At 35.4% G+C, this 22,797-nt stretch overlaps 1 protein-coding gene and 1 pseudogene across 1 annotated transcript; both read left to right on the top strand.

The window, feature by feature from the left end:
* The first annotated feature begins 18,747 nt into the window (after nt 1-18,747).
* LOC143633518 (uncharacterized) lies at nt 18,748-19,551 on the top strand. Its single transcript, XM_077101809.1, has 2 exons — nt 18,748-19,158; nt 19,231-19,551. The coding sequence occupies exons 1-2, from the start codon at nt 18,748-18,750 to the stop codon at nt 19,549-19,551; spliced, it is 732 nt and encodes a 243-aa protein (XP_076957924.1).
* A 2,248-nt stretch (nt 19,552-21,799) lies between these two features.
* LOC143633517 (secreted RxLR effector protein 161 pseudogene) lies at nt 21,800-22,540 on the top strand (annotated as a pseudogene).
* The last annotated feature ends 257 nt before the right edge of the window (nt 22,541-22,797 follow it).

The following is a 22,797-nucleotide window of genomic DNA, read 5'->3' as shown; positions in this document are numbered from 1 at the left end:
AAATCTAGTATGAAAAATATCTATAATATATAAAAATTATAATATATATAAATGAAACTACTAAAATCCTACGTGTCAAGATGTAGTCGCTCTCATCTTTTATGAAAGTCACCAAATTACTTGATTTGTAAATAAAGGTCACCCATTGATTTAACCCAAATTCATGGGTATGGGCCTTACCAAAACCAGATAACTCTTAAACGGGTTATAATATCTCATTAAATTAAAAATTAAACTTACCAATTAGTTAATATGAAAATCCTATAAAATAGGGATATACTAAAATTTAATATCCAATTTAAAAAGAAAAATATATTATTTATAATTAATGAACAATTTTATAGTAAAAAGCATAACCTAGTCATGGGTCACCAAATCCAGGTAGCTTTTAAATGAGTTATAGCATATCATTTATTTATGAAACCCTTTCATCATCAAACCCTAAATATATTATTAACTTTCTTACAATAAAGAAAATTAAAATCCAAAAAATAAATATTAAAAAAAGAAAAATGTAAAACAATCATTCTCTCAACCCATCAAATTGCTTTATTTGTAAATGAATGCTTCTCATGCATTTAACCCGAATTCACGGGTAAAGGTGTCACCAAACTCAGATAGCTTTTAAATGGGTTATAACATCTCATTATATTAAAAATTAATATAATCAAATATTTGATATAGAAATCTTATAAAATAGGGATATACTAAAAATTAATATCATATTTTATTTAAAAAAAGATATCATTTATAATTAAGAAACAATTTTATAATAGAGAAAATAAACGAGTAATGGGTATCACCAAACCCAGATAGCTTTTAAACCGGATTATAACATATCATTTATTTGTGAAACAATTTTATCATCAAACCTCAAGCATATTAATTATTAAATTTCTTACAATAAATAAAATTAAAATCCATATATATATATATGTATGTATATATAAAAGCGTAATGTAAAACAACCCTGTAATATGGGTGATAAAATCTAGTAGTTCAATAAATCCATCAAAAATAACTCAATACAAAAAATATAGCACAAGAAAATCTTGTATAAAAAATGTTGCACAACATAAAAAAAAGAAAATAAAAAGGAAAAAAAGAAAACACACACCTTTTGTATTTTTTTTAATTGTCATTTTTTACATAGTGAAAATAAAAGATAAAAAAATACTGGATTTTATGATGCAATAAAAAAAATATTATATGTAAAAGTAATGAACGTTTAAAAAATGAGGGAATTTAAAAAAAGTCAACAAAACAGCTACCCCCCGTATACTATCATTCCCAGCTTTTTTATACTTTGATATCAACCATTGATTAGAAAAATCAAAGGTTAAGATGCATGCATTCTAACCAATAAGAGCATTCTCAGCCCATTCCTTATAAATATATAAGGGAGTTTTGTAAATTACATGGTATTTTTATAAGTGGTTGTGAATAGATGAGAGAAAAAAATATTATATGGGAAAGTTCAATTTAGTGTTATACTGTTTACATTGTATAATTTTTTTAACATTTTCTGAAAGTGGTTGGGAATAAATGAGAGAAAAAAGATAATGATAAATGTATAAAAATGTATTATTTAATTTAACGTGAGAGAGAAAATGTAATAATTTTTAGTGTGATTATATGAATATGGACAGGAAGTTGACTGGCAATGCTCTACGACAAAACATCTTTTTTATTTGATCATTCCTCTCTCTTAATATATATATATATATATTAGTTTTAGAGCCCGTATTACACACGGTTTAATTCAAATTACAAAATTATAGGTAAAACAAATAATTACATAACGTATATAAAAAAATGTATTACATCTATGCTTGTATCTATAAAATGTGTATATAAATTTATTTTATTTACATCACAACATGATTTTTTTTAAATGAGCTTAATAAATAAAATGCCCGTGCAAAATCGTACCCGAGAATGCTTCTTTCTATTGAAAAATTCATTCTCGGCGTCATATATGTATAATTGAAAGAATTTTGGTTATGAACCAATTTCGAAAATAAGACTTTTCATACGATAGTAGTTCTAACCACTCAGGCAAAATATAAAAGATGCGTTACCTTTATTGATATATTTATCAATTTACCACCCATCAAAGGAAAGTAGGATATTAAATTGTAGCAATGGATGTTCTTCAAGAACTATGTTTTTCTGAGCTACACCATAAAAAAGATTTTGATAAGTTTCCGATGGCTTCTCGACTTTGTCATAATGACAAGATAAAAAAATAATATGTTAACCCATTCAATTTTGTGAATATTTTGCTTCATTTGAGCATAGTTTTGCATGACATGTTTTCCATACAACGTTCTGATCACCATTGAAGGAAAAATTAATGTTGACATAAATATTTCAAATTTGATAAAAGTTAGAAGCATTGATAGGCATGGGGACGGCATGTCGAAAGTGTTTGCGATCGTTTCTTAAATTTTAATAGTTGAAGGAAAAATAGTCAATTTGCCAAATCCCGAACCTTTTGTTATTTCAAAAAATGCCCTTAAAAATAAACTTGAAACCCGAATCATGTTTAAAATTCTAACTTTCATACTTTTGACATTTTAAAGTCAACACTTTGAACCCATAACAAATTTGACGATAAATCTATTTTGCATTCTCAAACTTTTAAAAATACTCAAAATTTTTATTTTTGACCCGTAATAAATTTTGACCTAAATGTAGTTAACTTGTACCAAACAATCTATTTACCAACTTTTGACCCATAAAATCAAATTTAACTTCCACAAAAAACCAGAACCAATTTTCATTTGAGAAACATGATTTGTTGTTGATTTTTGAAATTCGCCAAGTATTTTGAAATATATAGTAAAATAGTATGTTAATATTTATATTTATAAAAATATATAGATATTATAGAAATATAGTGTAAAAGAAAAGTGAATAATTATTGATTTATTACATAAATAAATTAAGGTATATTAGTTTTGGAGGGAAAAAAATTGTGAGAATTAAACAAAGCATGACAAGTGTCCCTATTTATTTTACTCTATTAGAATAGATAGATATATATGGAGCAAGGTTATAATAAGAAGTAAATTTTTCCTAAGAAGTGTAAGAAATGTATAATTTATAACTTATTATAATCAGGTTCTCTCTCTCTCTCAATACTCCATTCAAGCATATTAATTACCACCATCATCACTGCCTATCACCGCCGCCATGCCGTAACAATCTGTTTTCCCAAACCACTGTCATAACAATATGTGGAGGAGTGAAGGTTGTTTGTGGTGGTAGCATCGACGGATACGGATCTGGGTTTTGTGATGGGCGGCGATGCATGGTTGATGATTGCGGCTGTTATCGTGTGTGAGTGTGGAGGCAGCGGTGATATGAGTTTTGTGTTGCAAAGGTTGGTGGGGATTTAGCGGTGTTCACCGGATCCAAGTGGCGAGACGGTTTTCCGGCGGTATCTTTTTCAGACATGCTGAAGATATTCTTGCTGAGAATGGAGAGCATTTTTGGGAGACTAAAAAAGATGGTAACGGTTGGGCTAATGCGAGCCAATTCCCCCCTGGTTCAAGCTCCACCATTTTCTCCTAGCAGACCCCAAAAAAATTGAATCCAGAATGATGAAAATAAAGGGAATGGCGATAAAGGGATGGGGTAGAACCTACTGTTAGGGTTTATTTCTTTATTGCCTTTTGTTATTTTATTATTATTTTTTAAAGTAAGAGTAATTTAGTATTTTGGTTGCTTTTACATAAATTTAAATGAAGTTCAGCACCCATAAAACTTCCATGGAAATTTCCATAAATTTAGGAATTGGAATTAGAAGATATGTAACGAACCTTAATGTTGGTTATGATGTAATAATGTTTAAGTTGGAACGAGGAGATATGTAACGAACCTTAATGTGTGTGTGCATTTAATGGGTGTTTGGTGTAAGGTCCCGAACCTCGGGAACCCAACAGTTGGTATTCATTCAAAACACTCTTAAAAATATTTAAACTTAAAAACAATTCATTTCATTAAAATAATCATCTCAGAGTATACTTCAGCGGAACATAAATCATAAAATAAGTTCCCAAAATTCCGAGAATATTGCCCAAAACCAATTCAATTATATTTAAAAAACTTTTTAAATTAAAATGTTCAAAAATATAATATTCCATCCACGTATGCCCTTCACCGTCCAAGTAGCTTCGTGCACGTCCAAGCGATAAGAAATCCTCTTCCTAACCTGAAACTCACACTAACATGCACACAAAGTTAGCTTGAGCTGAGTGAGTTCAAGTTTTGAATAAATAATATCAGTAAATAATAATCATGATAGTCATTCCAAAAGTTGTAAAGTAAAAAGAATACATTAGTTAAACCATCATCATTGATAAATAATCATTTTCATACATATATATATATATATAAACATCCTAATAAGTACATCCATATATATATATATAAATATATATATAACATCCAAGTAATAACATCAGGGTCGAGCAAACGTACAACCCAAACACGTAACATCAGCGTATGCAAACACAAAGTAGGCATACGCAACATCAGTAGTCGAAATGACTACGACATCGCCAAATATAGGCTAATAATAAGGTATATATATATATATATATATTTAACATCCCAAGGCCTACCATATACTAGCAAGCCTATATAAAATCGTTTAAAACATTTCATCAAGTAAGAAAAACACTTAGGAGTGCATGTTAGCCCAAAATTTGAAAAGAGTGAAAAGGGGCATCATGAACTCACCTGAAATCGATCGAACACTTGCAACGAGCTAGGAAACCCCTAAGTGCACACTCACATGTAAGGGCCTGTAAATAGTACACAACGCGTTACTAAACTAGACCGTAACAACACTCTTGCCTAATGGGCCGTTCAAGCCCAACACTTTGGCCCAAGGCCCAACAACTTGGTCCAAGGCGCCAACACTTGGCCCAAGGCCCAACAACTTGGCCCAAGGCCCAACACGTTGGCTAAAGGCCCAACCCATACCCAATTACTTTACCTCAGCCCCTAAAGCCTTTCAACTAACCAAATCCACCGGTTAAGCCTAAAACGAACTTATCGATTAATAACGAGTAAAACGTGTAGATTTTAGCATGCGAAGATGCATTTAATTACTTAGGATAAACTTTGAAATAAATTATTAAATTTTTACCAGACTTTAATAAATGTCTTAGGTTTATAAAAATATTTTTATTATATTTTTCTATTGGACACAAAAATTATAAAAATTCCTCCAACACAGCAAGGTACGTGCAGCTATTTCAGTGCGCAACAAAATGGTTTTATTTTTGTAAAATTCATTACCGAACCAAATTAAACAATTCCAATTGGGTTTGGTTCCTAACTCAAAATACTAACTTCCAGAAGTGGAACCAACCAATTTGGACCTGTAGAAAAAAGGTTATGACGTCGGGAAGACAGACCAGAATCCGTCATCCCGCATCAGCTTTGACACTCGATTTTATAAATTCATAAAAACCATTCAAATCTCGTCCAAAAATTACGTATTATACCTTTCTGAAAAATAGACTCAAAGTAGAACATCATGGAAAGAAGAATCGATAAAAGACAATGGATTAACATCGCGTTACAGACCCTACAATAAACGTATACGAATCTGTCAGCAAACTGTTATCATCAAAACTCAATTTTAACGACCAATAAGCGCGTTAATATGATCAATTAAGGGGTAAAAGATATGGGGAATCATAAAACCGACCTTGAATTAAAGTTTTTACTGTTGAAACACGGCTGCACAGAAGAAAATCGCCAGGGGGGGCTGTTCTTCGGCCGATCGCAGCTGGTAGGAGTTAGGGTTAGGGTTTGTTTTGTTTTAAGATATAAAAACAAAAGTTACATCCAAGTCCCTCTAAATTGAAGTATAAGGCATTATGGAAGAAAAGTTAAATGGTTTAACGTACCGAGATGACGTAAAGGCTTCTGAGACACGTCGGATAAATCCCGAGAATTATACATACTTTACAAGCCTTTATCTCTTGAACCGAAATTAACGGGCGTTACAAGTCCACCCCCCTTACAATGGGATTCGTCCCCGAATCCACACGCGACAGGAACAACTGCGGATAGAGTTTCATCATCTCGTCTTCGGACTCCCAAGTAGACTCGGAACCCCTACGGTGCCTCCACTGCACCTTCACCTGTCTAACCACTTTATTACTCAAACGCCTTTCCTGACGGTCAAGTATAGCAATAGGTTCCTCAACATAGTTCAGCTTACTATCCAACTCAATATCATCAAGAGGCACATGGGCCTCCTCATCGGCTAAACATTTCCTCAGATGGGACACGTGGAACGTAGGATGAATCCCCGCGAGCTCATCGGGCAGCTCCAGTCAATACGCTACCTCACCAACACGGGATAAAATACGGAACAGACCTATGAACCTCGGACTAAGCTTCCCCCTCTTACGAAAACAAATAATACCCTTCCAAGGAGAAACTTTCAACATAACCCGATCTCCAACCTCGAACACAATAGGTCTTCGCCTTTTATCCGCGTAAGACTTTTGACGATCCTAAGCGGCCTTCATAAAAGCCTTAATCTTATCGAGTTTCTCAGTCGTAGCCGCGACCACCTCCAAACTACCCAATTGCTTCTGACCAATGGAACCCCAACAGACCGGAGTCCTACACCTCCTACCATACAGCATCTCAAACGGTGGCATCCCAATCATGGCGTGATAACTGTTATTATACGAGAACTCTACTAATGGTAAGTGACGATCCCAACTACCACCAAAATCGATTACACAGGCCCGCAACATATCCTCAAGAGTCTGAATGGTCCTCTCGGACTGACCATCCATCTGCGGGTGATAGGCAGTACTGATAAGGAGTTTGGTACCCATCTCCTCGTGAAACTTTTCCAAAACCTGGAGGTAAAACGCGTATCCCTATCTGAAACAATAGATACTGGCACCCCGTGCCTAGAGACGATCTCACGAATAAACACATCGGCCAACTGCTCGGAATTAAAAGTCTCTCGGATCGGCAAGAAATGAGCGCTCTTGGTCAATCTATCAACAATTACCCAAATGGTGTCATAACTACCCTTAGGAGTATGAGGCAATTTAGTCACAAAATCCATAGTAAGATGCTCCCACTTCCACTCAGGTATTTCTAAAGGTTGAAGCTTCCCGAATGGCTTTTGATGCTTGGCCTTAACTTGTAGACACGTCAAAAACTTACTCACATACTGAGCCACCTCAAACTTCATCGCAGGCCACCAATAATTCTTCTTCAGGTCTTGGTACATCTTGGTCGCGCCCGGGTGAATAGAATAGCGCGACTTGTGTGCCTCATCCAAAATTTTATCTCTGAATCCCCCATACTTCGGTACCCATAAACGACCATCCTTATACTTCACCCCGTCACCGACGTCTTCCAACAATTTCTCCTGACCCCAAACACGCCTCATTCTGAACGTTGGCTATTTGTTTCAAAATATCGGGTTTAAGAATAAGCTGATAGGATTTCACACGAATAGGTTTTGGTCTCTCATTCCAGCTTAACGCGTCGGCTACCACGTTACCTTACCCGGATGGTACATAATCTCCAAATCGTAGTCCTTAATCAACTCCAACCATCGACGCTGTCGCATGTTCAGTTCCTTTTGCTCGAAGAAATATGTTAAGCTCTTATGATCGGTATAGATAACGCAAGGAACACCGTACAAATAATGTCTCCACAACTTGAGCGCAAATACCACCGCCGCCAGCTCCAAATCGTGGGTAGGATAATTCACCTCATGAGGCTTCAACTGCCGTGAGGCATAAGCGATGACTCGACCTCGCTGCATCAAAACACACACAAGCCCCTGATAAGAGGCATCAGAATAAACCACCAGATCATCGGTGCCATCAGGTAGAGCTAAAATTGGGGCATGCGTTAACCTATTCTTCAACTCGAGAAAAGCCTTCTCCTGCTCAGTACCCCAAACGAACTTAACACTCTTCTTAGTCAACTTGGTTAGCGAAGAAGCAATTTTCGAAAAGTCGGGAATAAAGCGGCGGCAATACCCCGCCAAGCCCATAAAGCTACGGATTTCAGATGGAGACTTAAGAGACTCCCAATCATTCACGGCTTCCACCTTTGCAGGATCAACCAAAATACCACTCGGGTTAATAACATGACCCAAGAACTGAACCTCACGCAACCAGAAGGAACACTAAGAAAATTTTGCATACAACTTGTTCTTTCGCAGAGCTTCCAAAACTTCTGAGAGATGACCGGCGTGATCGGATTCGCTTTTGGAATACACAAGGATGTCGTCGATGAACGCAATAACCGAACGATTGAGCATCGGCCTACACACCCGGTTCATAAGATCCATGAATGCAGCCGGTGCGTTGGTCAAACCGAAAGACATCACAAGAAATTCATAATGCCCATAACGAGTGCGGAAGGCAGTCTTAGGAATATCTTCCTCCCGAATCTTCAACTGATGATACCCGGACCTAAGGTCGATCTTCGAGAACCAACTAGCTCCTTGGAGCTGATCAAATAAGTCGTCGATCCTTGGGAGAGGGTACCGATTTTTAACAGTGAGATTGTTCAATTCACGATAGTCAATGCACATCCGCATGCTACCGTCCTTCTTTTAACGAACAGGACTGGGGCACCCCAAGGTGAGATGCTTGGTCGAATAAAGCCCTTATCGAGCAAGTCTTCCAACTGAGCCATAAGTTCCTTCATTTCATTAGGCGCTAGGCGGTAGGGAGCTCGGGCAACGGGTTTGGCGCCCGGTACAAGGTTTATCTGGAACTCGACCTCGCGATCCGGCGGCACATCTGACAAATCATCTGGAAATATATCCGGGAAATCCCGAACAATAGGAACATCACCGACGGTAGCCACTTCGGTATTCACATTCTTAGCATACGCCAGATACGCCCCGCACCCTCGCTGCATTAACTTTCCCGCCTTAAGCATGGATATAATATGTGGCGTCGCAACATTCCGATCACCGAAGACCTTAATTTGAGTCCAATCCGGGGCCCTTAGACGTACAGGTTTCTGACCACAAACGATCTGAGCATCAACACTTGCGAGCCAATCCATCCCAAGCACCACATCGAAACCGCCAAGCGGCATCAAGTACAGCCGCACCGAAAATCTATACCCAGACAACTCGATGGAACAACCCTGAGCAGCCCTAGACACGGGAACGGATTTTCCTACAACGACCTCAACCTCAAACACATCGACTACGCGCTCGGGTGATTTATCCAACGAGGAACAGAAAGCGATAGACATAAAACTTCTACTAGCACCCGAACCCAATAAGACCGAAGCTTGTAATTCGTCAAGTAAAAAGGTATCTGGGATAACATTACGCTCCTACTTAGCTAAACAGTTGCACATACATTCTTGAAGGAGCGAGGAATTTAAGCGGTCAAGTACGAAGGAACCCAGAGTGACAGCATGCTACGCCTCAGCTAAACAATTACGCACAAAGCGTTCGAGAGGATGGAAATGAACAGGAGAATATAAGGAATGAGATGAACTTAAACGCTAACGACACGAGAGTTAGCCATATCCTATCCCAACAAAGACGGAACCCTAACATAATCAGACACAAGTGGTATTTAGAACAAGGAAGGTAAGGGTAAACTGCTAGTAACGTTGATCAAGTGTTATTAATCGTTTACTTCACCGGCCCGTTCTAAGCACCCCTGCCCCAAACCACATTAGCATTCTATCTAACGCTTTACAATTAATCACATACTGGAAACTTTCAAATTCAACGGAATGACTAAATAATTTTAAAGTTACCTCTTGGCGTGCAGCTACTCACGGTGGGCATACAAGTTTCTTTCTTACAGATCGAGTCCAAGCATTCGGGGATGCTCGGATCCCTCGAACCATGGCTCTGATACCAACTTGTAAGGCCCCGAACCCCGGGAACCCCACAGTTGGTATTCATTCAAAACACTCTTAAAAATATTTAAACTTAAAAACAATTCATTTCATTAAAATAACCATCTTAGAGTATATTTCAGCGGAAAACATAAATCATAAAATAAGTTCCCAAAATTCCGGGAATATTGCCCAAAACCAATTCAATTATATTTAAAAAACTTTTTAAATTAACATGTTCAAAAATATAATATTCCATCCACGTATGCCCTTCACCGTCCAAGTAGCTTCGTGCACGTCAAAGCGATAAGGTATCCTCTTCCTAACCTGAAACTCACACTAATATACACACAAAGTCAGCTTGAGCTGAGTGAGTTCAAGTTTTGAATAAATAATATCAGTAAATAATAATCATGATAGTCATTCCAAAAGTTGTAAAGTAAAAAGAATACATTAGTTAAACCATCATCATTGATAAATAATCATTTTCATACATACATATATATATATATATATATATATATACATACATACATATATATATATAAACATCCTTATAAGTACATCCAAATATATATATATATATATATATATATATAAATATATATATAACATCCAAGTAATAACATCAGGGTCGAGCAAACGTACAACCCAAACACGTAACATCAGCGTATGCAAACACAAAGTAGGCATACGCAACATCAGTAGTCGAAACGACTACAACATCGCCAAATATAGGCCAAATAATAATGTGTGTGTATATATATATATATATAGCATCCCAAGGCCTACCATATACTAGCAAGCCTATATAAAATCGTTTAAAACATTTTATTAAGTAAGAAAAACACTTAGGAGTGCATGTTAGCCCAAAATTTGAAAAGAATGAAAAGGGGCATCATGAACTCACCTGAAATTGATCGAACAACTGCAACAAGCTAGGAAACCCCGAAGTGCACACCCACAAGTATGGGCCTGTAAATAGTACACAACGCGTTACTAAACTAGACCGTAAGAACTCTCTTGCCTAATGGGCCGTTCAAGCCCAACACTTTGGCCCAAGGCCCAACAACTTGGCCCATGGCCCAACAACTTGGTCCAAGGCCCAACACTTGGCCCAAGGCCCAACAACTTGGCCCAAGGCCCAACACGTTGGCCAAAGGCCCAACACTTGGCTCAAGGCCCAACACTTGGCCCAAGGCCCAACCCATACCCAATTACTTTACGTTAGCCCCTAAACCCTTTCAACTAACCAAATCCACCGGTTAAGCCTAACGAACTTATCGATTAATAACGAGTAAAACGTGTAGATTTTAGCATGCGAAGATGCATTTAATTACCTAGGATAATCTTTGAAATAAATTATTAAATTTTTACCAGACTTTAATAAATGTCTTAGGTTTATAAAAATATATTTTTTATATTTTTCTATTGGACACAAAAATTATAAAAATTCCTCCAATACAGCAAGGTACGTGCAGCTATTTCAGTACACAACAAAATGGTTTTATTTTTATAAAATTCATTACCGAACCAAATTAAACGATTCCAATTGGGTTTGGTTCCTAACTCAAAATACTAACTTCCAGAAGTAGAACCAACCAATTTGGACCTGTCAAAAAAAGGTTATGACGTCGGGAATACAGACCAGAATCCGTCATCCCGCATCAGCTTTGACACTCGATTTTATAAATTCATAAAAACCATTCAAATCTCGTCCAAAAATTACGTATTATACCTTTCTGGAAACTAGACTCAAAGTAGAACATCATGGAAAGGAGAATCGATCAAAAACAATGGATTAACATCGCGTTACAGACCCTACAATAAACATATACGAATCTGTTAGCAAACTGTTATCATCAAAACTCAGTCTTAACGACCAATAAGAGCGTTAATATGATCAATTAAGGGGTAAAAGACACGGGGAATCATAAAACCGACCTTGAATTGAAGTTTTTACGGTTGAAACACGGATGCACAGAAGAAAATCGCCAGGGGTGGCTGTTCTTCGGCCGATCGCAGCTGGTAGGAGTTAGGGTTAGGGTTTGTTTTGTTTTATGATATAAAAACAAAAGTTACATCCAAGTCCCTCCAAATTGAAGTATAAGGCATTATGGAAGAAAATTTAAATGGTTTAACGTACCGAGATGACGTAAAGGCTTCCGAGACACGTCGGATAAATCTCGAGAATTATACATATACTTTACAAGCCTTAATCTCTGGAACCGAAATTAACGGGCGTTACATTTGGGGAAAAATGGTTTGATGCCTTGTAAGGCTGTTCTTTGTAATCTGAATGTGTAGGTTCGTGTGTGTTTAATATTGGTGTGTTTTTTGTTAATAAAAGTGTGTTTTTGTTCTTGATGTTTTTAGCGTTCTTGGTGTTGTGCTTTAAATTCGGATGAAAATCTATTGGTTTTTTTTTTTAAAAAATTTTGGTTATTTCATTTTAAAATACACTGTTATGGTGTGTTTTAAAGTTGGATTAAAAAATGATACTTATAAATTGATAGTGTTTTCATATATAATATAAAACACTGAGACAATTATGCCCCTAGAGTGTTATAAAACAAGTATTAAAATAAAACACAGCCTAAAAAACACACTTTCCATCTAGACCATCAGATCACCAAATCTAACGCACCAGATTATTTCTTAGACTTTTTAGACACACTTCACTTCTTATTATATATGTATGATTTGGTTCATTTCAGAAATGTTTCTTAGTGCAAGAAGAGATTATAACTGATATGCTCTAAAATACACATATTATTATATAAATATTTCCTACAACTTTAATAGCTTTTGGGTTGGCTCATATTAAGATTTTAAGCGTTTCAAGAGTCAACAGTTGATACAGGGTATTTATCTTAAACTTGAGATGAAAGAGTAAATCAAGTTAGCAACTACTAGTTAGTTTATTTACAATTGCTAATTGAAAATTCATAATAAATTTAGTGTTGAAAGTGTCTTAATGATCTTTAATCTAATTAATTTCATTAGTTTGGGTGTGTCGTGAGACTCCAATGTCTTATGATGGTTATTAACTAGGATGTTTTGCCCGCGCCATGCCCGCGCTTCATGGCGCGGGCGTGAAGTTGACGTTTAAAGTCACTGTTTTACATCAGGAAAACCTTGTACGTGTAGTTAGTTATATTAAGTCTTTATGAATCGTACACAAATATAAATGCAATAAGCCAATAATCTATGACTCAAACCACATACCAACTATAAGGCATTAATGAGGAATATATTAGAAAGTCTCACAATCCCATTCTAGTTCAATCATTAGCCAAAGTCTTAATGGCTTAATGGAAAATGTAGAATACATTAAATTTACAACTTTATATAACTAAAAATTTACACATATTCAGAAGGCAAAAAGTTAAAACTCTTTCACCAAAACCACACATCAAATGCTAAAAACATAACTCCTTTAAACATATCTGGGTGCACTTGTAAACACATACAATACCTTACATTTGTAAGCTAAACCTTGCAAATTACAAAATAAAAAACTTACACAAATAACATCTCTAGCTTTCAACAAAAAACTGACAAAATTTGAGCTAACCTAGTTCAATTTTAGTAGCCAGCTTCTGGGCCTCTGCAAGGGTTGGATAATTTTCTACAATCTGGATGCACTCCTCTTTTCCCGGTCATCTTTTGTTACATTGATGCATACATGTTTTGACTTGCTGCCCTAGTCATTATACATGTTTACAAAAAATTATTTAAAAAATGTTTCGTGGTTAGATTTGCCCCTGCATAAATTACCACCTTAGATATGTCATGGTAAAACCTTAGCGGGCCAATTCCAATACACCCATAATCACTCATTTTAAACTCAATTCTTTAAGTTATGTTCAAAAGATCAACTCTTTCATTAACCCGAACACTCAAAGCCTTAAAATTCCCAAAGAAATGCTGCAAAGCTCTTGTTTGTAATTGTATGTAAAAATGTAAAAACTTACCGAGCATGTGTTGAATATCCAATAATACCTTCCATACTCAATAATACCCAAATTGTCCTGCACCAGTTTTACAATCTTCAATCAAGTTTCACACCAATTTGAGTGGTAACAAATTGAGTAATGGTAGCATACCTTAAACTTCATGATGCAATTTTTAAAGTGGTGACGCAGTAGAAGGAAACTTCATATTTTCTTTAAAAAAACATGTCATGTTTTTACAAAGCAAATACTCCAGAAGCATCTACAAAGCATGCCATATCATTCAAAACATCAAGCTAACACAAAAGCGTTATACTAAGATGATGATAGTAGATATATTTGAAATACAATCACAAATATAAATGAGGGTGGGTCGGATCACATAACGTAATCTCAGTGTACAGTTTTGATGACAACATTATCAATTACAAAAACATATAACAAACAATTATACTATATTAAAACGTAATTTAGCAATCCCAATCACAAATGCAAAAGGACAAACAAACATACTCATGGTAAAAAACCAATAAAAACCATACTTGAAACAACAAAAAAACAACCGACATTTCAGTGAGCAACAGACGTGCACCCAAAATAACACTATCTAAAGAGCTAATTTCGGAAAATAGACGCCCAATTTCTACACTATGATACTTTCTAGGTTGGTTTTGGCGACAAAATAACCCGATTTGCAAATACCATGATTTAATCACTATAAAGAGGCTCAGACCTACTGAAACATTGGTGCAAAAGGTTCAAAGTACCATGGCTGCAAGAGAGTTTGCAAGGGGATCCTGCATTTTGCCACGCCAGGCACAGATCATGAGCCGATGTTAACTCAGACAACATTAGATCATCACGATCGCTACCTAGGGTTGGTAAATCGAACCCGGTAACAATCGGCGATGATGAAGGCACTCGGTAGAAAACCAACAGACGGAAATCAAAGATTATGGGGACAACAGACGGAGAGAATAACCAGAACAATAAAGAATTGTTCGTGGAAAGGTGGAGTAATCAGAACACCGCCCAAAGCATACAATGAGAAGCTGCCAAAAAATAACGCTTTAAGGAATTGTACTAGACGCTTGAAAACCTGTCGGGGTAGCACAATAGCAATATGTGAGTAACTGAAACTTTACAATTAATATATATATATATATATATATATATAAAATTAGATTTTCATATAACTAACCTATAATATATAAATGAAATAACTAAAATCCTACGTGTCGCGATGTGGTCGCTCCCCCTTTTTATGGAAGCCATCAGATTGCTTAATTTTTAAATGGAGGCTTCTCATGATTTAACCTAAATTCATGGGTATTGGTCTTACCAAAACCAGATAGCTCTTAAACGGGTTATAACATCTCATTAAATTAAAAATTAATCTTACCAATTATTTGATATGAAAATCTTATAAAATAAGGATATACTAAAATTTAATATCCAATTTAGAAAGAAAAAGATATTATTTATAATTAATGAACAATTTTACAGTAAAAAACATAAGCGAGTCATGGGTCACCAAATCCAGATGGCTTTTTAATGGTTATAACATATCATTTATTTATGAAACCCTTTCATCATCAAACCCTAAGTATATTATTAACTTTCTTACAATAAAGAAAATTAAAATCCAAAAAATAAATATTAAAAAACGAAAAATGTAAAACAACCATTCTCTCAAGCCACCAAATTGCTTTATTTGTAAATGAAGATTTCTCACGCATTTGACTCGAATTCATGGGTAAAGGTCTCATCAAACCCATATAGCTCTTAAACGGGTTATAACATCTCATTTAGGGATGAGCATTTGGTACTTGGTACCGGTAGCGAACCAGTACCGGTACCGAAATCGATACCAAAGTTTTGAGTTTCGGGATCGGTACGGTACCGATATTTCCCGAATTTTTATCTTCAATACCGGTACCGGTACCGAACCGAATATTTCGGTACCGGTACGGTACCGAGCTCATCAGGTTTGATGATACCCATTACCCGTTTATTTTCTTTATTATAAAATTGTTTATTAATTATAAATAATATCTTTTTTAAATAAAATAGGATATTAAATTTTAGTATATCCCTATTTTATATGATTTTCATATCAAATATTTTATGGGATTAATTTTTAAAAAATGAGATTTTTTAAAAATTAATCCCATAAAATATTTGATATGAAAATCATATAAAATAGGGATATACTAAAATTTAATATCCTATTTTATTTAAAAAAGATATTATTTATAATTAATAAACAATTTTATAATAAAGAAAATAAACGGGTAATGGGTATCATCAAACCTAGATAACTTTTAAAACGGATTATAACATATCATTTATTTGTGAAACCATTTTATAATCAAACCTCAAGTATATTAATTATTAACTTTCTTACAATAAATAAAATTAAAATTAAAATCCAAATATACATATCTAACTAATATATTAAAGCAAAACCAATTTGTCCACTTGTCCTTCTCCTAGGGTGTCCACCTAATGTTCCATGTCATCCACTTTCTATGCTTATAATATCCACATAATTAAGCAAGTAATTTAATACTAATGTTAATTAACATTTAAACCAATATATAACATAAGCATTGGTCAAACCTAACATTTAAAGTTTTGAATTCATAAATTAGCATTTACTTTGACTTTATTACAATCTAATCTAATCTAATCTAACTAATATATTAAAGCAAAACCAATTTGTCCACTTGTCCTTCTCCTAGGGTGTCCACCTAATGTTCTATGTCATCCACTTTCCATGCTTATAATGTCCACATAATTAATCAATTAATTTTAATACTAATGTTAATTAACATTTAAACCAATATATAACATAAGCATTGGTCAAACCTAACATTTAAAGTTTTGAATTCATAAATTAGCATTTACTTTGACTTTATTACAATCTAATCTAATCTAATCTAACTAATATATTAAAGCAAAACCAATTTGTCCACTTGTCCTTCTCCTAGGGTGTCCACCTAATGTTCCATGTCATCCACTTTCCATGCTTATAATGTCCACATAATTAATCAATTAATTTTAATACTAATGTTAATTAACATTTAAACCGATATATAACATAAGCATTGGTCAAACCTAACATTTAAAGTTTTGAATTCATAAATTAGCATTTACTTTGACTTTATTACAATCTAATCTAATCTAATCTAATCTAACTAATATATTAAAGCAAAACCAATTTGTCAACTTGTCCTTCTCCTAGGGTGTCCACCTAATGTTCCATGTCATCCATTTTCCATGCTTATAATTTCCACATAATTAATCAATTAATTTTAATCCTAATGCTAATTAACATTTAAACCAATATCTAACTAATATATTAAAGCAAAACCAATTTGTCCACTTATCATTCTCCTAGGGTGTCCACCTAATGTTCTATGTCATCCACTTTCCATGCTTATAATTTTCACATAATTAATCAATTAACTTTAATCCTAATGCTAATTAACATTTAAACCAATATATAACATAAGCATTGGTCAAACTTAACATTTAAAGTTTTGAATTCATAACTTAACATTTACTTTGACTTTATTACAATCTAATCTAATCTAACTAATATACTAAAGCAAAACCAATTTGTCCACTTGTCTTTCTCCTAGGATGTCCACCTAATGTTCCATGTCATCCACTTTCCACGCTTATAATTTCCACATAATTAATCTATTAATTTTAATCCTAATGCTAATCTTCTTGCTATACTATTAAAGCAAAACAAGATATCCACATGGCCTTCAAATAGTTGTCCACATAAGCTTATAAGGTTTCCATCTCTAGAATTGCCACATAATTCACTAATTAATATTTTCTAGAATCATAACCTCACTAATTAATGTTTTCTAGAATCATAACCAACTATTTCCTTTCAAACGATTTAAAAATAATTTTGACTACAATTAATTATTTATAACTAATTTTTGCTACCTTTTATAGAATGACTATTACTTTAGCAATTCAATTATTTGTATATTTATACAGTTTCTCATTCACACCATTTATACATATTTTTTCTACATCTTGTGGTTTTGCAGAAAATAATGTAAAGAATTCTTATGATAGCTATATATATATATATGACGTTTAAAATTTTTTCCTTCCGTGTATAACACGGGCCACTATCCTATTGAAGAATGATTCAATATTATGTGAAACGACTCTTTGGGTGATTGCACATGCAGTTTATTTTTTTATTTTTTAATTTTTGAATAATGCCCAACGGATTGGTTGTTATCTTTGCCTAGTCTTTAGGGTTGTCCTAGTTTGTCGTTCTTGTTCTGCTTATTTAAGTTTCTCTATTTCTTGTAACCCATCATTCAACTTTCAATAATATCAAAACCCTAAGAGTCTTTCCTGATCATTTGTCAATTCATTTATGTTTCTTATTTGATGTTTAAGTTCTTATACCAACATTGTGGTATCAGAGCATGAGTATCATCGATCCCTACTTCTCTTTCGCCCTACTCTCATACTTTCACAAAAAAAGAAGAAGAAGAAAGAAATGGCAGAATCGTCTTCCGCTACAAATACTACCGGTCAGATTATTCCAGTGTTCAAAGGAGAAGGATACGAACACTAGAGCCTTCGGCTGAAAACACTGTTGCGGTCACGAGAATTATGGGATGTCGTGTATTTGGGGGTGACTGGTGCAGGAGATGGAGCCCAGAACAATCGAGAAGCTAGAAGAAAAGATGCTCAGGCAATGACCCTTATCCAACAAGGTGTCCACGATAGTCTCTTCTCTCGTATTGCTGCTACAGGTACTGCTAAAGACACCTGGGAGATCCTACGTCTGGAATTCCACGGTGATTCTCAGGTATAATCGGTTAAACTACAAGGGCTTCGAAGAGCCTTTGAAAACATGGCAATGAAGGATGATGAGGCGGTTGGTGACTACTTCTCTCGGATTATGAACAATGCGGGACAACAAAGATCCTATGGTGAAGAACTGCCTGACCAAAAGGTGGTGGAGAAAGTACTTAGGAGTTTATCCCCAAAGTTTGATTATGTCATTCCATCAATTGAAGTTGTTTATGATCTATCCATCGTAACACCAGTGAAACTTATGGGACTTCTGCAATCTCAAGAAGAACGAATGAAGAGCAGAGTTTCTCTTGATAAAGACACAAAGAACAATGATCATGCCGATGAACAGGCACTTCAAGTATACCAAGAACAAAATAATTCACCGCGTGGACGTGGACGCGGTGGTAGAACTCCCTTTAGGGGGAGAGGAAATGGTCGAGGACGTGGAATCTTCGACAGAAGTAAAGTACCTCCGTGCTTTACATGCAAAAAATATAGGCATTTTTAAAAGGATTGCTGGTATAATGATGAAGTGCAGGCTAACGTGGCTGAAGGTGAAGAAAATAATGGTGAGAGAAATAAAAAAGAAGATGGAGACCGAAAAGATCATGACAACAAAGAAGAACGCCTATTCTTAGCAGTTACACTTGATCAAGAGCTGATTGCTAATGATTACGTATTGATGACAAGTAAAAAAGAAGATGGTGACCAGAAAGATTACGGCAACAACAATCACTTATGGTTCATTGACCCTGGATGTTCCAATCACATGACTGGTTTCAAGGAAAGTTTTGTCTCTTTAGATGAAAATTTCAAACTAGATGTTCGCTTGGGGGATAAAAAAACGGCTTGGTGTTGAAGGAAGAGGCACGGTGATGATTCACACGGGTGGTAAAGCCTTTAAGCTACTTGATAATGTTTATTATGCGCCTAAACTTGAGTATAATTTACTCAGTGTAGGCCAACTTATGAAAAAAAGGCTACTCAATATACTTCAACAAGGGAAAATGTGTCATAAAAGATGGTGATACAGGAAGGAAGTTGATGGAGGTAGCAATGGCCAGTAACAACATGTTTGTTCTTGATGCAACTTCATTGATGGTTGTGCACGATACACCTACCAGCAAACAGCAAGCTGAAGCATTCAAATGGCATTATAGATTTGGTCACCTTCACTTTAATGGTTTAAAGCAACTGTATGATAAAGAAATGGTGGTAGGATTGCCCAAGATTTACACGCATATCAACTGTGAAGCGTGTATTATTGGAAAGCAAGTAAGATCTTCATTTCAATCAACCTCCTGGCGTGCAAAAAGCAGTCTTGAGCTCATTCACATCGACCTATGTGGTCCGATGCAAGTGTCAAGTCTAGGTAATAGCTTATATTACCTATTATTTATTGATGATTTAACAAGAATGTGCTGGGTTTATTTTGTTACTATCAAAAGTGAAGCCTTTAAGAAGTTCAAACTGTTTAGAGTTATGGTTGAAAAAGAATGTGGTCACTCTATTAAAGTGTTACGGTCGGATAGAGGTGGAGAATTCTGCTCACATGAACTCAATGCATACTGTGAGGAAGCTGGAATCAAAAGAGAACTAACCATTCCTTACACACCAGAACACAATGGTGTTGTGGAAAGGAAAAATAGGACCGTGATGAATTTAGCTTGCAGCATGCTTCAAGAACGTGAGCTAGCAAATGTCTTTTGGGAAGAGGCGGTAGCAACTGCAGTGTATGCTATTAATAGATTCACCTCCAGTACTCTTATCAATATGACTACTTTTGAAGCTTGGACTGGTAAGAAACCATCTGTTAATCACATGAAAATATTTGGTTGTATTGCATATGGTCTTGTTCCTCGCAGATGAGGAGAAAATTGGACAACAAGTCTGAAAATAATATCTTTTTAGGAAATTCAAATCTAAGTAGTGGGTACCGTCTTTACAATCCAGATACCAAGAATTCTCACAAAAAGTGATGTGACTTTCTTAGAAGATGCCAAGTGGATATGGGGTGGAGATAAAACCCATGTAAGCCAACCCTATGTCTTCATTGATCCTTTTCCTACTGAACCTATTCCCTCATCATCTTTATCTGATTGTACTACAAGCACAAGCCAACAAACCACTTTAGCCTCACCTACTTCTCTCCAAACCTTACCCAATGACCCATCACCATCAAACTTTAACCCTACTACTACTACACAACCATTAAATACTACACCACAGCCTACCACTTTAGCTCAATCTACACATGAACCTGGTCCATCCAAACGAATTTCTAAACCACCCACTTGGCTCAAAGATTATACCACTAGTGAAGGATTGTCAGATGAAGAAGAAGAGATGGGTTCTTGTCAGTTTGCTCTCAATACTAGTGATCCTATTACCTAGACTCAAGCTGCTACTAAACAAGCTTGGGTTGATGCCATGCATGAGGAACTTCATGCCATTGAAAAAAATCAAACTTGGGAACTAGTTAAGCTTCCACCTGGTAAAAATGTTGTTGGTGTAAAATGGTTGTTCAAAACTAAATATGGTGCTGATGGTGAAGTTGTTCGTCATAAAGCCAGATTAGTGGCCAAAGGTTATTCACAACAATATGGCATTGATTTTCAAGAGACGTTTGCTCCTGTGGCTCGTTTTGAAACAATCCGTCTGCTGCTGGCTATTGCGGCACAAATGAGGTGGAATATTCACCAGCTGGATGTTAAGTCTGCCTTCCTAAATGGCGACTTAACCGAAGAAATTTATGTTGAACAACCCGAAGGCTTTGTTGTTAAGCATAAAGTTGAGATGGTCTACAAGCTAAACAAGGCCTTATATGGGTTAAAGCAGGCTCCTAAAGAAACAATCTAAATGATGTCATCTATGTATGCTTGTATGTTGATGATATTATTTATACCTCATCAAGTGAGGTTATGATTAATGAATTCAAGAATGGTATGCAACAATTTTTTGAAATGACAGATATGGGTCTGCTCAAGTACTTCTTGGGTCTTGAAGTAAGACAGACTTGTGAAGGGATCCATGTGTGTTAAGAGCAGTATGCTCACAAGCTGTTGGCTCGATTTGGAATGAAAAGTTGCAATGAAGAATGTACTCCAATGAATTGTAATGAGAAACTTATGCTTGATGATGGGGCATATAAAGTTAATGAAGAAAACTATAGAAGTTTGGCTGGAGGTCTTATTTACTTGACACATTCAAGGCCTGATTTGGCATATTCGGTGAGTATTGTCTCAAGGTTTATGCAAGCTCCTTCTAAAATGTATCTGGGAACTGCTTGCAGAATTCTCAGATATGTGGCCAGTACTGCAAACTTTGGAATCTGGTACACAAAAGCTAGCAAGGTAAAGTTGTTTGGGTATAGTGATAGTGATTGGGCAGGAAGTGTTGATGACAGGAAAAGTTTCTCTGCCTACTGTTTCCCTCTTGGAAGTGGAGTTATTGCATGGAGTTCTAAAAAACAGCACACAGTAGCTCTTTCAAGCACTGAAGCTGAATATTCGGCTACTGGTGCTACTTGTGAAGCTATTTGGTTAAGGAGGATACTTAAAGATCTTGGATTCAAACAAGAAGAACCAACTGTGATCCAATGTGACAATAAATCAGCAATTAATCTGTCCAAAAACCCCATCCTACACAGTAGATCTAAACACATTGAGCTAAAGTATCATTTTATTAAAGAGATGGTTTCTCAAGGACAAGTCAGTCTTGAGTTTTGTAGTACTCACAATCAGCTAGCAAATGTTCTGACTAAGGCACTTTCGAGAGAAAAGTTTGTTTACTTCAGGCACAAGATGGGAGTAATGAAGTTTGAATCAAGGGAGGATATTGAAGAATGATTCAATATTATGTGAAACGGCTCTTTGGGTGATTACACGTGCAGTTTGTTTTTTTATTTTTTAATTTTTGAATAATGCCCAACGGATTGGTTGTTATCTTTACCTAGTCTTTAGGGTTGTCCTAGTTTGTCGTTCTTGTTCCGCTTATTTAAGTTTCTCTATTTCTTGTAACCCATCATTCAACTTTCAATAATATCAAAACCCTAAGAGCCTTTTGCTGATCATTTGTCAATTCATTTATGTTTCTTATTTGATGT

The sequence above is a fragment of the Bidens hawaiensis genome, unplaced genomic scaffold (genome assembly GCF_021521415.1).
Source record: "Bidens hawaiensis isolate Kalapana, Puna unplaced genomic scaffold, B.hawaiensis_p1.1 tig00006773_1, whole genome shotgun sequence".
NCBI classification, from domain to species: domain Eukaryota; kingdom Viridiplantae; phylum Streptophyta; class Magnoliopsida; order Asterales; family Asteraceae; genus Bidens; species Bidens hawaiensis.
This window is presented reverse-complemented; position numbering and strand designations above follow the sequence as displayed.

Coding starts and splice junctions, on each gene's coding strand:
- LOC143633518 (XM_077101809.1), top strand. CDS start 18,748: ATGGCAATGAAGGATGATGAGGCGGTTGGTGACTACTTCTCTCGGATT. Junction 19,159..19,230: donor GAATCTTCGACAGAAGTAAA/GTACCTCCGTGC, acceptor GATGAAGTGCAG/GCTAACGTGGCTGAAGGTGA.